The sequence below is a fragment of the Urocitellus parryii genome, chromosome X (genome assembly GCF_045843805.1).
Source record: "Urocitellus parryii isolate mUroPar1 chromosome X, mUroPar1.hap1, whole genome shotgun sequence".
Taxonomy (NCBI): Eukaryota; Metazoa; Chordata; class Mammalia; order Rodentia; family Sciuridae; genus Urocitellus; species Urocitellus parryii.
Window position 1 is genome coordinate 39,002,147 of NC_135547.1, and position 15,837 is coordinate 39,017,983.

At 38.6% G+C, this 15,837-nt stretch overlaps 1 protein-coding gene across 1 annotated transcript in view; it reads left to right on the plus strand.

Moving 5' to 3' along the window:
• The first annotated feature begins 898 nt into the window (after window positions 1–898).
• Window positions 899–15,837, plus strand: part of Ammecr1 (AMMECR nuclear protein 1) — a 113,410-nt gene continuing 98,471 nt past the window's right edge. The window contains exon 1 of the mRNA XM_026396810.2: window positions 899–1,368. Coding sequence (XP_026252595.1) covers window positions 899–1,368 — 470 coding nt within the window. The remainder of the gene's footprint in view (window positions 1,369–15,837) is intronic.

Consider the following 15,837-nt stretch of genomic DNA (forward strand, 5'->3'; position numbering starts at 1 on the left):
CCAAAAAAAAAAAAAAACAGAAAGCCCACTAATACAAATCTCAAAGCTCATTTAACATCTTTGAACCAGCGAGGTGTTGTTTAGGACTTTAATTTTTACTTTTGAAAGCTTTCACAGGGCTAGGAGCAAAAATTGGGGGAACACATATAGATTCACTGGGCTTTAATATTTGCCAATTAGGAAAGAGTATTGCTTTTTTTACCACACGCTCGGAAAACCCCTGGTGTACGCTTAGGTTGGTATTAAAGACACCACATTATGGCTTTTCCCGGGTCTGCTTTGTATATACTCTACAGGGGCGATCTCAGGTGTGGAGCTCTGAGGAGCACCTGCTTGCTCACACCCCAACAGGTCAGAAACCAGCGTATTTGAGGCCAGGTGGCTCAGGTTCCACAAAACTGGGCTCAAATGTCACTAGCACTACGGGTAGTAGGGTCAGCGAGCTGTGCTTTGGGACTTGGATGCTCACTTCGGACTTTCTCCTTTCTTCTCCCTCCCCCTCCACCACTAGTTTTCCTTTCCCTCTTTCCTCCCCCGGCGTGCCCACCTCCTCCCTTTGCTCCCACTCTCCACTGTCTCGCTCTCGTCTCCTTCACCTTCCTTTCTATCTGGTTTCCTGTCTTCCATCCTCTGTGGGCCCAAGGGCTTGGTCTCTGAGGAGGCGCAAGTCGGGCGGGACAGGCGTGAGGCGCCGAGCCACGAAAGTGCGTGGCGCGCGCCGAGATGGGGGCGCGCGCGAGCAGCCGCGTGGCTCGGCAGCCAGGCCTGGGAGCGGCGCGCGCGCACTTCGAGAGCCCCCAGCGCGCCCCCGGCGGCCAGGGCCGCAGCGTGCTCGCCCCCGCCGCCAGCTCGCCTCACTTATGGGTCGGAAGCGCTGCGTGGGGGAGACTGTTCCAAGATGGCGGCGGGTTGCTGTGGGGTGAAGAAGCAGAAACTGTCCAGTTCGCCCCCCTCTGGCTCGGGTGGCGGTGGTGGCGCCTCCTCCTCCTCCCACTGCAGCGGAGAGAGCCAGTGTCGAGCTGGGGAGCTGGGACTAGGAGGCGCCGGTACGCGGCTCAACGGGCTGGGCGGTCTAACCGGAGGAGGTAGCGGCAGCGGCTGTACCCTCTCTCCCCCCCAGAGCTGCGGCGGCGGCGGGGGGATATCCCTGTCGCCACCTCTCAGCTGTGGAGTAGGGACCCTACTTTCTACCCCTGCCGCCGCCACCGCTTCTTCGCCCTCCTCATCGTCCGCCGCCTCGTCCTCATCGCCGGGCTCCCGGAAGATGGTGGTGTCAGCGGAGATGTGCTGCTTTTGCTTCGATGTGCTCTACTGTCACCTGTATGGATACCAGCAGCCCCGGACCCCCCGGTTCACCAACGAGCCCTAGTGAGTACCGTGCCCTCCGTCACCCTCTCTCTTGCGCTCGGGATGGGGCTCAGAGTTGAGGCAAAGTGCGAGTTCGCCTCCCTGCTGGCGGCTGCCCCTACCCCTCTCGCTGCCCCGGTCCCCTGAGCCACTCGTCCTAAGTATGGGCACCCCGTGTTTTCTTCCCCACGAGGCAAGCACCCCACACTTGGAGCAGGTTGCTGCTACTAGAGATGGCCCCCTGGATTCCAGAGGTGTATGCTTTCTCTTTGCGATAACTTCGAGGAGTTTTGACCCTTTTCTTCTCTCTCTGCCTCCCCTCACTTCCCACTCTGCCCGGTTTGGGGAGATCTGGATTACTCAAGGTGTTGACCTCTCCTTACTTTGGTTTCCTTAACCCCATGTGAAAGCCTCGCCAGTCTTCCCACGCCGCGTACCTTGCACATGGAGAGCTACTATCCCAATGCAGGGTGAAAAATAGCAACCATCCAAACTTCCATTCTGCTAGTGATGGAACTTGGCTCCGAAGCTTGAGAGGGTTACCCTTCTTTTCCTGTAGGTTCCCTTGTGCCCTGGAAGCGGGGAGTTTTTTTTTTTTTTTTTTAACACATTTCCCCTTACTACCTATTTTTATCCGAACATAACCATTAAAATGTGTTTCTAGTGAAGTGAGCGCACCGCCGGCTTCCTCACATTTGAAGAGTGAGACCTTTTTTTTTTTTTTTTTTTCCTCCCTTCGTTCCACTGTCTGGGTAATAGCTCATTCAAAGAGAGCTGTCCCCACAGAGCCACTGTCAGTTTGTACATTTAACGTGCATTCGCTTTTGTGTCTATTTCACTTTTAAGAAATCTATGTTATACTTAACGATTCGAGAAATAAACAGTCCAATAGTGAATGTGTAAGCATTTTTATGGTTTCCTTTGGTTTTGTATTTTACTTTACCCTTCAAGTGTGTGGTTGGAATTGTTTAAAATAGCACTCTTACGACTAAAAGCCAGGTTAATTCTAATCCCTGTCCATTTGGATGTGTGGGAGATGGGCATATTTTTTTTTAATGTGTAAACTGAGCGTAAACTGACTTTTTGAGTTAAATGCTAGACAGAATGTAAAGACCAAGAGAGGGCAGGATGGGGAAAAGGACGATTGTTTTAATTATGAGTAGTTAGCATCCACAAGAAAAATAAATGAAAAATTTTATTGGAACTCATATTGAAAAGCATTAACCCTTTTTCTAGTTAAGACAAGTGCCCCTTGTTTCCCATATCATAAATACCTAAATTGATGTTCTTTTTTAGCTGTTTTTTTTTTCATTTTGTGAGATTAGAGGATTGAACAACTACTGATAAGTATAAACACTTCTGCCTAGACTAAAAATATTAATATGTAAAGTGGAAATTGCAATAAAATGTCCTGGAACTTGTGCATTTGTATTTGTTTTCTTTGGCTTGGATACTTTAATTTTCTTTAATTTCGTATGATTCCTCTGTGATCTGTGCACTTTCTTTTAGACTTGGTTCATCTTGAGGCATTATTCATGAGAAATGTATGAAAAGGCATCCAGGTGGATACTTTTTTTTTTCAAATAAATAAAATATCTTTATAAATTTCAGTGTTAATTCTAGGAACTTAAATGCTAACTCTACACCTTAGCCAATTTATTTTTTGGTTGAGAAGCAAAATTCATTTTGAAAAGACTGCCAAAGAATCTGTGAAATCTTTATTAGCTTGAGTCACTTATTTGTGACTTTTCTGTCTTCTCTTGGATGTCTGTGATGTATCAAAACTAGTCCTGGGATGATAACTTAGATTGACTATGCGAAGTCATGGGACTGTAAAAATTCACTCCGGTTTAGTTCTTGAGCTGTTACATGAGTTTGGCAAAGGCTGTTTTAGTATTCACGCTCCATTGCTTCAAAGCATATGAGAACACACTTTCAGAAGGTGCTATTTTCACACGTTTTAAAGTGAGTTTGGGTTAACTGAATGAGTATAACAAAAAATTTAAGAGGAAAGTGAGCTTGACCAGTTCATACGGAAAATGATCTTTGAAAATATCATTATTTGCTTTTTTAAATTTTAAATACCCCAGCTGGTGAGTTTATTTTTCAAGGAATTAATCAGATAAAGAAAACACACTTTTGACCACTGTGTATATGTTGAAATGGTGGTGGGAGAATAATAACTATTATCATTCAGTAGATCTTGAGTGTGTAGTGTATTTTATAGAACAGCTAATTTTGAGTGGACCCTGAATATGCCCAAGCAGAGAAAGGTCACTTATGTGGAAAGAGGGCTGTGTCTTATTTTCATTCATCTTAAGCTTATTTTTGGTGTGAATTGTATAAAATTCAGAAATATTTCTTGATTATGGGAGTTATATAACTAATCATTCGGCAATGTCTTAGAAGCCACCACACATTTTTCTGTTTCACATACCTAATAGTATGGTATGCTTATTAGTGTAGCATTGTGCTAGGTGCTATAAGGCATGAATAGACATATTAGGCTTATTTCTCAGAGTTATTAGTATCACATCATGAGTAGTGTGTTTCAGGTCCTCTCTCTGTCCACTAGAATATGTGTTTTTGGCAACTTCCAATTCTTATATGTAAAAGCACACTATTTTCACTCCTTCCCAGGACCTTTTTGTCAGAATATCTGTAACGGTGAAATCTGACTTTTATAGGTTTTGAAGTTATATGGATCCACTAGTTACCCTTCCATTCTGAAAGGTTAGTAGAAATTTCAAGCCATCTATGTTTTTCAGGGTTGAAGGAGATGTAAGTATATAAACAGACTTTGTAAATACAAATTCTTCACTGTTGCTCTTTTTGAATGCATACCCTATTACAGAGAACACATTGGACCACAGAAATCAGGCTGCAGAATGAGAACAACATAACTTTAGGTGCATTTTACTATTCAAAACCCAGAGCTCTTGAATTTATATGTGAATGAGCTCAGTTAGCATTTGGAGGGAAGTCGTGGGGATTGAACTGAGGGGTGCTTTACCACTGAGCTACATTCCCAGCCCATTTCATTTTTTTTTTTTTTTAATTTTAAGACAGGGTCTCACCGAATTGCTAAGGCTGGCCTTGAACTTGTGATCCTCATGCCCCAGCCTCCCCATTCGCTGGGATTACAAGCTTGTGCCACCACGCCTGACTGGATAGCCATTTCATAGGAACCTGTTTGTTACTAAAAAGAAATCCACTGTGCCAGGTGTTGAGCCAGTTAGATTCCATAGCAGTCATTCTCAACCTTGGCTGCACATTGGAATCACTGGGAAGTTAATATAAATACGAATGCCTGGGTTCCAGCATAGAGATTCTGATTTAATTAACTTGTGGAGGGGCCTGGGAATCAGGATTACTAAGAGCTCCCCAAGTGATTTCATTGTGTAGCAAGGGCCGAGAACCTCTGGTTATCTTCTATATCATTCTCTTGAGATTCAGATTAATTTGGCCTAGGGTAGTATCCTGGAAAGCTGTGTTTTATGAGCATCCTGGGTAATTTTGCTGAACAACTGATTTGTGTAACACTTGTAACTGGTCTGCGAAGATGTCACCTGGGAGCTTGTTAGAAAGGTAGGCTTTCAGGCCTCACCTCTGACCTGATGAATTAGAATCTGCATTTTAACAGGCTCCCCAGGTGATTCTTATGCTCATTAAAGTTTTAGGAGGACTGGCTCTCAAACTTTAGCATACATAGTAATCTCCTGTAGTGCCTGTTAAAACAAATTGCTGGGCCCTATTCTCAGAGTTTCAGATTCTGTTGGTGTGGGGTGGGAGTATGAATTTGCATTTCTAACAATCTCTATGCTGATGCTACTGTTCCCAGGGCCACAGGTCAAGACCACTGGGCTAGAGAGAAGTGAGGGTCTGAATAAGTGTTTGAGTAACTGGGAATGGCAGTTTGGGCTGCCAGTTTCCAATATAAAAACTTCCATTTTCTATTTCTTTATCCTTTGCCATGTTCATTCTCATCTATCATCTGGGAAGTTGAGTGCTGCCAAGAGCATAAGAGTCTGAGGTTCTGGGGATGGAGGGTAGGATGATTCTTGGTAACCCTTGGTATGATTTTAGTTCCTTTTTCAGAAATTGTTATATGTGAGGAGTACATTTCAGTAGTTAAGAGCAACATAAATAGGATATCTTCAAATGAGTTGTGTTGATTTTGATAAGTAAAGCCCCCTCCTGTTCCCACAAACTAAATAACTTGATAAAATGTTAAAAGTGTTTTATGTTTGCTAGGTTTCATTTTAAGAATTTTCCCTATTAGCAAAGAAATATAAAAGAATCTTGCTTAAGATTCAGTGCCCACCCCATCGAAATAGTTTATTTTTAAAATACTTCTGAGTGTGTCCTTTAGTAAGCCTCTTTCGCTCCATAGAAAGAAGATGGGCCATAAATGAATTAATTTAGCATTTATGCATAAAAACTTTATTATCTACTGAAATTCCACCATTAGAGAAAACCACTCTGGAGATTTGACAGTGTTCCTATTGCTCAATGAGCGCAAGAACCATCTTCAGGAGGGCGACACCACATGCCTTCAGTCTTATATTTTTGATGCTGTGTTGTGTGTCACATATTCCATGAACTTTTCATTTTAATCCTCTTACCACCTTTGAAATTAATGCAATGCATCATTTCATATAGACCATAGCACATAGAAGGTGCTTTACTGTTAAATACCAGGAAGTGTGGTTTACTATTGCAATGAATAAAGCATTTTTAAAAAAATATACTTAGGGACATGGAGATTTTGAGAGATTCAGATCAGATGTTTGAACAGTTAACTCTTTCTTGTCTTGCCACATTAGTCAAATTACTGTTTTCAGTGTGCTTGGGAGGAGTTGGGTTGTTAGGGGAATAGGCACTTTGTTTCACCAGAACAGTAGCCATCCTATTGCACTATCAAAAGATGATTTGATAATGCAGCTCAGGTTAAAGTAATATTAAATCAGCATCTCAAACAAAAGCTATTATATTCCTTTTATGTCTTTTTTTTTTTTTTGACGAAGACTGGCCAGAATAACTGGAAAATTTATCTGTCAATTGCAGGTGATGCTACAAGACCATGACAAATTTCCTTATCCACACTAACATAATGGTACTGACTTCTATTCTGTGGCCATAATGTATAGTTTCCCCTAAATTTTTTTTTTTTCAGAAAAATCATTGAGCCTTTTTGAAGGAATAATATAGGTGTTTTTAGCTATGGTGATTTACATTGGAAGACAATCTGATATCATCCCTTAGTGATAGAGAAGAAGACAGGCATGTCCCCAGTTGTCATTTATGTCACAAAAACTGACAATGGCTGACATGGAAGGATGGATAAATACAAATTATAAAAATTTATTTATATTTCCATACATATAGGTGTATGTAGGACAAAGTATATTTACTTAAAAAGAAAAACCCAATGCTTATTTTACCTTCTCCCCCATGTGGCCAAAGGGAGTGATAATTTAGTGCATAATTCTTCCTGCTTATGAATTGTGTTTATGCTGTGTTCAGGTTCCAATTAATGGGTTGCAGCCAAGAGGGAATCTGATGGGATCTCCCAGTCCAGTGTGAAGAAAGACCACTACTGAAAAAGTAAAAATGTTTTGTTAACCCATGCATGAGTTGTTATTTCTAAGTATGTGTTTCTCAGAAACATAGTCCCTTTCACGTTGCTGTCTTTCAGAACCTGTACACTTTTTGAAATTGAATTTGTTATAAACACTGAAACCTTTTTGCTGCAATGGATTGTTTTTGAAGTTAGTTGTACTTCTCTATTATAGGTAATTTTACTTTGAGAATGTATATGTAGGAAGCACTAAAACTTGTGTTACAAGATTAGTCAATGTTCCCAAGTTTTGTGATTTCAATGGGCATTATTCTGTTCTCTCCATGTCACCCAGGCTTGCCTGTTTTAAAGCAGCACAATGACCAGGGCTTTTACATTTAAATTTTCTTAAGTAGTCTCTTTTTCAAACTTGTGTAATAATGTCTCTTTTTGATACTGTTCTGAATCAATTAAGCTAAGTGAGGACCAGCAATAAAACCCAGTAGCTGCTGAGAATGGACCTTCAATGTGTAAGCTGTCTTTCCACAATCAGTAATTGGGTAGTTGCTCACAGGACATTGGAGACAGTGTGGGAAGCCAGTGGTTGTGTAGGTGGGAAGAGTAGATTCCCAACAGTAAATTTATTTAGACTTTAAATTCTGTAGTTAGTGTTACTAAGAGCAAAAATGACCTACAAGCTTATGTAGTATAAAGAAAAAAAAAACAGGAAGAGAAGTATGGTATATAGTATAGTTGGTTGGGTGGAGCATGCTTTATGTTTGGTCCAACTATAAGTGGCATCTTTTGTATCATGTGTGGGTGTGTTTTCTCCAGCTCTTAATGTATCATACTTTCAAACTTGCTCAACCTTAAAAAAATGTTAGCGTTGAATAGCTGAGTGGAAATTATATGTCACTGTAAAAAAAAGCCTGTTTTTTAAAAATATACATTATGCTGAGGTGTATGGTTGGAAATTAGAGATATAAAATGGTCCTCTTCTCATAGAGGTTACAGTCTTTCAAGCTATGACACCAATATAAGGTTGCTTAAAATACCTACAATGCAATATATACAGAATTGTAGATTAATAAGATGTAGATAAAATGCATAAGTATGGACATGACATGGAATAAAAGAGTGGTAAAGAAGAAGGCCTTTGGTATGGGATAACCTGAGTCAAGTTTTTAAATGGAAAAGATACAGAGATTACTGGTTAAGATACTATGACCAGTAGTTCTTGAAATCTCACTTGGTTGTTCTCAAACCAGTTGTTGTCACCACCACACCCCTTGCCACAGCACTTGGGGATTCCCAGCAGCTGTCTTCAGTCAGCAACTTGCACTTTCAGCATTCTTCACCCCACTCCCTTTTGCTTTGGTCTCTAGGATTGTAAAACTTCAAGGGAATTAAACATAGCCTTTGTCTTGGGAACCCTCTGAGAAGACTGGAAGGGAGATTTTGCATCTGATTATTGTTTCTTTTACTCAGAAGGGAATGGCACTTGCAGAAGGGTCCTCTAGAATGAAGGTAGATTGGAAGATTTTTAAGATAGATGAGACCAGCTAGGCTTCAGGTTATTAAGATAGTAAGAAAACTGGCATTGGAAAGTGGGAAAACTGTCCTGGGACAGAGTTTGTGAATATAGGAATGTTGCAAAATTAAGAATTGGAAGAAGTTATCAGCATGTGTGGGGAATCCTGCTCCAGAGCCAGGTTTTGTGTAGGAGTGGAAAGATTGCAGCTCACCTGTTTTTTGGCTTCCATCATTGCCTTTTCTTTTCTTGGCTCTGTGCCTAGCTATTCTTGTGCTCAGGAAAAGTTTGTTAAACAACTCTGTTGGAATGGCTATGAAATTTGATCACCAGTATAAGAACCCTCATCTCCCACTCTTCACCTATTCCTAACTGCATCTAATTTGGGAGAAAGAAGAAGACATGTTTGCTTATAGAATTTGTATCAAGCATAAAGATATAAAGATAGTGGGGATAGCTTTTAGATGAGGGCCTACATGTAAGAGGCATTGCAGGAAAATGAGCAAAAAAAAAAAAAAAAAAAAACCCACTTTACCAAATTCCCATTGCTGGGGGGAAGTGAAAGAGAGGCCTTGAACGCAATTTCAGTTTATAAGGCGGGGAAACTAGGAGGGTGGTGGTGCCACTGAAGGAAAATGGAATAAAACAAATGGTTGGGCAGGTGAAATCAGAATTCTTAATATGAGCAGTTCTAAATGTTGGCAGATACTAAATGTCATTTCTTTTTAAATTAGCAGAACCTGAGAGCGGTAACAGAGCTATTGTGGTGTTTTGGTTGGTCTTTTGGGATCACCTCAGTTACTCTCCCTGCAACTAACATTGATTGAATTGCTCAGATGGGTGTAGAGAGTTTTCAGCTTATTACTGCTAGTAAAAATAACTGGCTTATAAATTTGTAAAGCAGTCAGTGATTCTTATATTTCCTTATGTGTATATCATAAAATAGCCTTTAGCAAAATAGAGCCTGGTAGAGGACCATCTTAGGAAATTTTTGAGTGCATTCTGGTACTAGATTCTAGGTTCTGTGGTTCTCAAGTTTAGAAATTAAGATAGATTGAATCAAGCTTTATCTGTTTTGCAGCTTTGCTTGATAATGAAGGATGGATGTTATCAATAGATAGGATTAGCCATATTGCTTTATGGTCTTTGCGGTCATCAGTGGATGGGCAAATGTGAGTTCTCCTGGAGTCCAGGCCTTACCAATACTAGTTTTTTTTTTTTTTCAATAAGGTCTGTGATAGTCTTGATGATTCTTGCCTTTCCCCTATCTGTTTGATTTTACAGATAATCCACAATGTGACCCAAAGCCACATGCAATGCTGGGAGAGCACAGTTGACTGTTTTATGCAATATCCTGCCAGAAGATGCTGACCAGCTCTCTAGTAATGGAAAGTAGTGAGACTGACTTAACAGCCTACATAGTTTATCTTGCCATTCCATATATTTTAATGTGATTTGTAAGCATTTGACACACAATTCTAGAAACATCTTCTCTTGGGATTTTGGATTACTGTAAGGTGGTAACATCTTTAAACAGCTATTCTTTTTTTTTTTTTTAAAGAGGAGAGAGAGAGAGAGAATTTTTTAATATTTATTTTTTAGTTCTCGGCGGACACAACATCTTTGTTGGTATGTGGTGCTGAGGATCGAACCCGGGCCGCACGCATGCCAGGCGAGCGCGCTACCGCTTGAGCCACATCCCCAGCCCTTTAAACAGCTATTCTGCTTTGCTTCTAGTGTTAATGGATTTTTGTGTGGTTCTTACAGAATGGACTTTGAAAAATTAATTTTGGTGCTGTTGTCCTAGGGGTCTCACAGGTCAAAGAAATGCTCATGTGCTAGTCACATTACTGTGCTTCTTTTCTGTGACATCATTATTGCTTAGCTACACAGGCAATTATAGGTGGTTTGGGGTGCAAATTAAGTTAGATAGCTGGTAAAAGTTGGACCTCAGTAAGCATCTCATTATCATAATGCTAATATCCTGTGTGTGCTGATTTTGAATGATGGTGAGCTAAGTGGTCAGATGATGGGTGCTCTTTTTTAAAATATTTTTTAGTTGTCAGTGGATCTTTTATTTATTTATATGTGGTGCTGAGGATTGAACCTAGGGCCTCATGCATGCCAGGCAAGTGCTCTACCACTGAGCCAGAACTCCAGCCCCTGATGGTGCTTTTTTACATAATTTTTTAATGTGGTAAGTAGAAGATGGTATTAGTGATTTAGTGATTTATTCACCAAAGAAAAATCTCATGAAATCTTCTGACCTTTCTCCATAGTAGTGTTTTTAGTACATTCCATAAATTGTCCCATGATAAAAACAGAAAATAAAAAATCTTGTGATGGCTTCTTTTGTATTAAAACAAACAAAAAACTTGCCACTACCTTGGCCAGGTACTTGATTTTGTGGAATAGATCTTTGTATTAGGGCTAGATGTGGGGCAGTCAGTGGTTAACATTTTGTGTTCAGCTCAAGGAACCGTCTACTCCTACACTTTGCCACTTGTCAGTTCAAAAAAACCCTCACAAGAACAAATGGGAATGATATGGCTTCTATTTCTCTGACACTAATGAGGTGATATGTGGTTTGTGGTGCGCTTTACTCCACAAACTCCTCCAGCTACTGCCCTGTCTAGTGAGTTGTTTTGCAGAAGTCTGTTCTTCTACACGAAAAGCATTGGCTATGTAGAGAGAGTCACATAGGACTGGAGGCAGGAGTAGAGGGCACCTGGGAATCAGGGAAGGAGAGCAATGAATTGTAGTTAAATGAGGTGAAACACAGATTCAGAGCAGAAAGGGATACTGAACATATGACCAGAAGAGGAATGCTCTAAGGGGCATGTTTTATATTATATACACCTAGATGTCCCTTCTTTAGGACCAGTGGTCATGACACACCTGTTACAAAAATAATTATTTCTAGCAAAAACTAATGTTCAGCCTGAAGTTTAAAGACATAAAAGGGCTTGCTATGGTCCTTTGAGTACTTCCAGCAGACCACCTTGAAAACCATTTATATGGTGTCATCAGAATGAGGCCTGTACACAAGTTTGGGAGTTATGAGACAGATAACTTTAGTATACCTCAAACAGCATAAATATTTCTGGTCATTATAATTTCTTAACTTGTCTATGAACATAGTTATAAATTGTCAGTTATTCAGACATATCTAATTTTAGACTGTTGTATTTATTTATTTATTTATTACTTATTTATATTTTTGGTACTAGGGATTAAACCCAGGGATGCTTTACCACCGAGCTACATTCTCAGCTCTTTTTATTTTTTTATTTTGAGACAGTCTCACAGAGTTGCTTACAGCCTCACTAATTTGCCAAGGCTGGTTAGGAACTTGCATCCCCCTACCTCAGCCTCCTGAGTCATTGGGATTATGGTTGTGTGCTACAGCACGTGACCTGTGCATCTATTATTAAGTTTATGTTATATAATTTGCTCCCATTTATTTGTAATAACCAAGATTATAAAACAGATAATATTAAAGGATAGCTCCACTTATAATTTCTTCTTCTTTCTTTTTTTTGGGGGGAGGGGTGTACTCAGGATTAAACCCAGGGCTGCCCAAATGTTAGGCTGAGCTATAGTCCCATCCCTCACCTGTTATTTCTAATTGGCTGTTGAATACAGTTACACAAAGGCACATGTCTATATCTTTTGTATTTTGTCTCTAGAGTCTCTTAACAGGACTTGCCATTACATATTACATTGCACACACTACATTCTTATGAAAAATTAGAGTTTCAGTCATTTTGGATTAAGCAGTTTAATTATATACATGTATGTTGATTTTTGTTTATTTTTTTATTGTGGTAAAAAATATGAGATCTGCCCTCTTAAAGTGTACAGTGTTGTTAATTCTAAGCACAAAGCTTAGCTTACTTTTTGAAGGTACATGATATTGGCTTTACCCAAAGCAATTTATCTTTCGTATGAATTTTGGGAATTCTTTAAAACTTAGTCTCACAAACATGTACTAGAGATGCATAAAGCCTGCTTACAATAAAGCCTAATTTAGGCTTTGAGGTATTTTTTCCAAATTTACTAAAATTATGAATAAACTAGATTAAAGGCATTAGAATCAGAAATGGCCATTTTTTAAATGTTTCAAACTAGTAGCATTTCAATTAGTATTTAACCCCACATTTATCATTTACTTTATTAGTATACTTAATAACAACTGCTTATATTTGAGAAGAACTTTTCTACCTTTTGTTCTCCTTATTCACTGTTCTTTAGGGCTTTCTGATGAATTTGCTAATAATAATGTAAGGAAACATCTTTGTCAGAAGCTTTTGCCTTTGTTCACCTACTTTTAAAGGTGGAAGGACTAAGACATTAAAGGAGAACATTATTTTTGACAGTTTCTGAGGAATATTTCTGAGCAAATGTACTTTCTAAAGGGATGGAAAATTGGAAGATAAACTGCATAATGGATATAGTAGGTAAGATCTTTAAATCCCTACGTGTGTACATAAACCACTTTAGTTAAGCACTTCTTGAAATTGCTGCTTATAGTCTACATACTTGTTTCTAATGAAAAACTCTCATCTATATATGACAGTGGCATATGTGAAAAAAATAGATGTGGTCAAGTCATGGATCTTGAACTTTTTTTTTTTGTCTTTTTGTCTGTATAACCAACATGAAGTTCTTTGTCATTAGCAGGGATGCACATATTTTTAAATATTACCAGTGAATTGTAATGCATCAATTTTGGTTTTGGAACATTTTTTAACTTCTGCCTTTCAGAGATGGCTTTACAGTTCTAAATAAGAAAGTAGAATTTCCACCACGATTCCTTTGCTTATAGACTTTTAAAATGAACATTTGTTCAAGCCAAACATTTATTTGCCAATATTATCTTAAGATGGTGTGTTTTACATCAGTACTTGCCTATTATTATAAGCTAATACTTCGTATTATTTCTAGTTCAAATATTTTCAGCTCAAGTAATATAGTTGTTATGGGCAGAGCATTCTGCTTGGCTCCCTTTTGGTTATAAGTGAGAGGCCTATAAAAGAAGCATAAACCATACTTCCTGTCCTTCAAAAAGCTTACACATATGTTGAGGAGACAACATTCATGAAACAAATTATGAAATCATATATGATTCTATGGCTGAATGAGAGTGATAGAGACAATGAGTTCTGTAGGAGTTTGAACAGATGAATGTAGGCTGGGGTTACATAGAAGCGCTTCAGTGACAAAGTAGGAAGGATTCAGACTGGGTAGAACTTTCATAGATGGAAAAGGCATTCTAGGCAGGGAAACAACAGAGGTCAGAATGAGCATTATACAATGGTCACTGGGTACCAATCAAAGATAGATTGAAGTGATGGAGAACCTAGCAAAATAGGGCACCTGTCTGGAGTTAACTGTAATTCAGGCATTTGGAAATGAAGTTGACAGTTTTCAACTAGTAATGGCCTGTGAATTGCCTCTTTCTTGGTAAAGTTTCCTTTTTGTTCAGTTAATTATGCTTCAGCAGTTCCTTTAATGTCATGAATGTCGTGAAGCCTGGACAAGAGACTGGGAAATAACACAAGCAGGAGTCTGCTATATAGACAGAGTGCTTCATCAGGACAAGTCAGTTAGAGTAACACTGGTTGTATCACACTTGCCTGAGTGCCTTCTATGTTCAGTGTTCTTTTTTTTCTTCTAAACTCAGTGTCTCAAATATGAAGTTGGAAAAAATGACTAGCTATGAAGATTATGTAATTTAAAAAAATATTTTAGTTATTATAGACTTAATAGTTTCAACTACTTTTTTCTCCCTAAATTAATAAAGTAAATTTACTTGGATATTGAAAATTTAGCAACAAAATGTAGGTACTGGAAATTATAATAATTATGTTAGGATTGTGTACTAATTATTGAAAAATACAATTTATGAAATTAGTTGAAACATCAATTAGACTAATGGGTATGTTCCTCATGGTTCTTAGCATGCCCAATTTATGATTGCTACAACTCTCTCTCTTTTATTTTTGGTACCAGGGGATTGAACCCAAAATATTTAACCACTGAACTACATCCCAAGCCCTTTTTATTTTTTATTTTGAGACAGGGTCTTACAAAGTTTTGGATGGCATCACTAAATTACTGAGGCTGGCTTTAACTTGTATCCTTCTGTCTGATACACACTATATCTAAGCAAAATGTGTAAAGGTTTTATACTATTATTTAGGAACAAAATTCTAAAATAGTTATTGAATTATAATAAAACAACATTTTTATTTTGTATTGAGTAATGATTACTCTTTAAAGAGAAAAAGAACAAAATTCTGAGTCCATTAGCTAATGGTATATCTTTAATTATATTAAGACATAAGGTTAAGACCTAAATTTTTTTTCAGTTATGACTGTAAAATATTATTTTAGTAGCTCCTTTTTATTCCCCAGAATATGATTCAAAATATAGGGAAATTACTTCCCAAGTATGGAACTGATGATGGGTTCTAACCACATAAGCATTAACATTTTGTCAACATACTTAACAGTGTTCTCTATAGTCTATGTTTATAAGTAAATGAACTCTTCTTCATGTCAAAGGCTGGAATTATGAATAATCTGTGATATGAATTATATATTACTATAATGAGACGACGAAATGATATGTATTGAGAAAAACAGTGAAAATACTTTTTAATAGAAGTTGATGAAGATATGGATGTTGACCTAAGCAGTGATTCTGGATCCTTGCTATGTAATGGGATAGGAGGCCAAATGGAATCTAGCAGTTCTCAGTACAGACCATACAAAGGTTCCTGATAACTCTTATTAACTCTGGTTAATGCTGTATTAACAGAGGTGGTTACCTCATCAGGGAAGAGGGAGGTAACTTTGTTTATACAGGGTTGAACCATTTAGATGTCAACTTCATTTTTCTCAGGCTTAAAACAATGTGCATTTTAATTTGGCAGTGACCTCCATAGAGTACAACACAATTGTTGAAAAAAGTCAGTGGCTTTCCATTTTGGCTGTGGCAACAGAACAAGTAAATCTTGTTTTAAAGTGGAAAAAAATGTGTATGGGTCCTCCCTCTATCAAGCTGCTACTATTAGAACCATAGTTTGTTTATTTCAATTCAGTCTAGAAAAATTCAAATCAGTTCTTACAAAGAGGAATGGTTTTAGTCTTGAAGCTTTCTTTCACTTTCATGAAGTTATAATTATTGAACATCTCATAATAAGCCCCCATTAACTCTTTGCTAACTAATAATTTCCACTAGCCTAGTATGGTCTCTGGTGCTTTAATTTTCTCAGAAGTGTGTGTGTGTGTGTGTGTGTATTTTGTGGTGGGTACCAGGGATTGAACTCTGGGGCACTTGACCACTGAGCCACAAACCCAGCCCCATTTTGTATTTTATTTAGAGATAGCA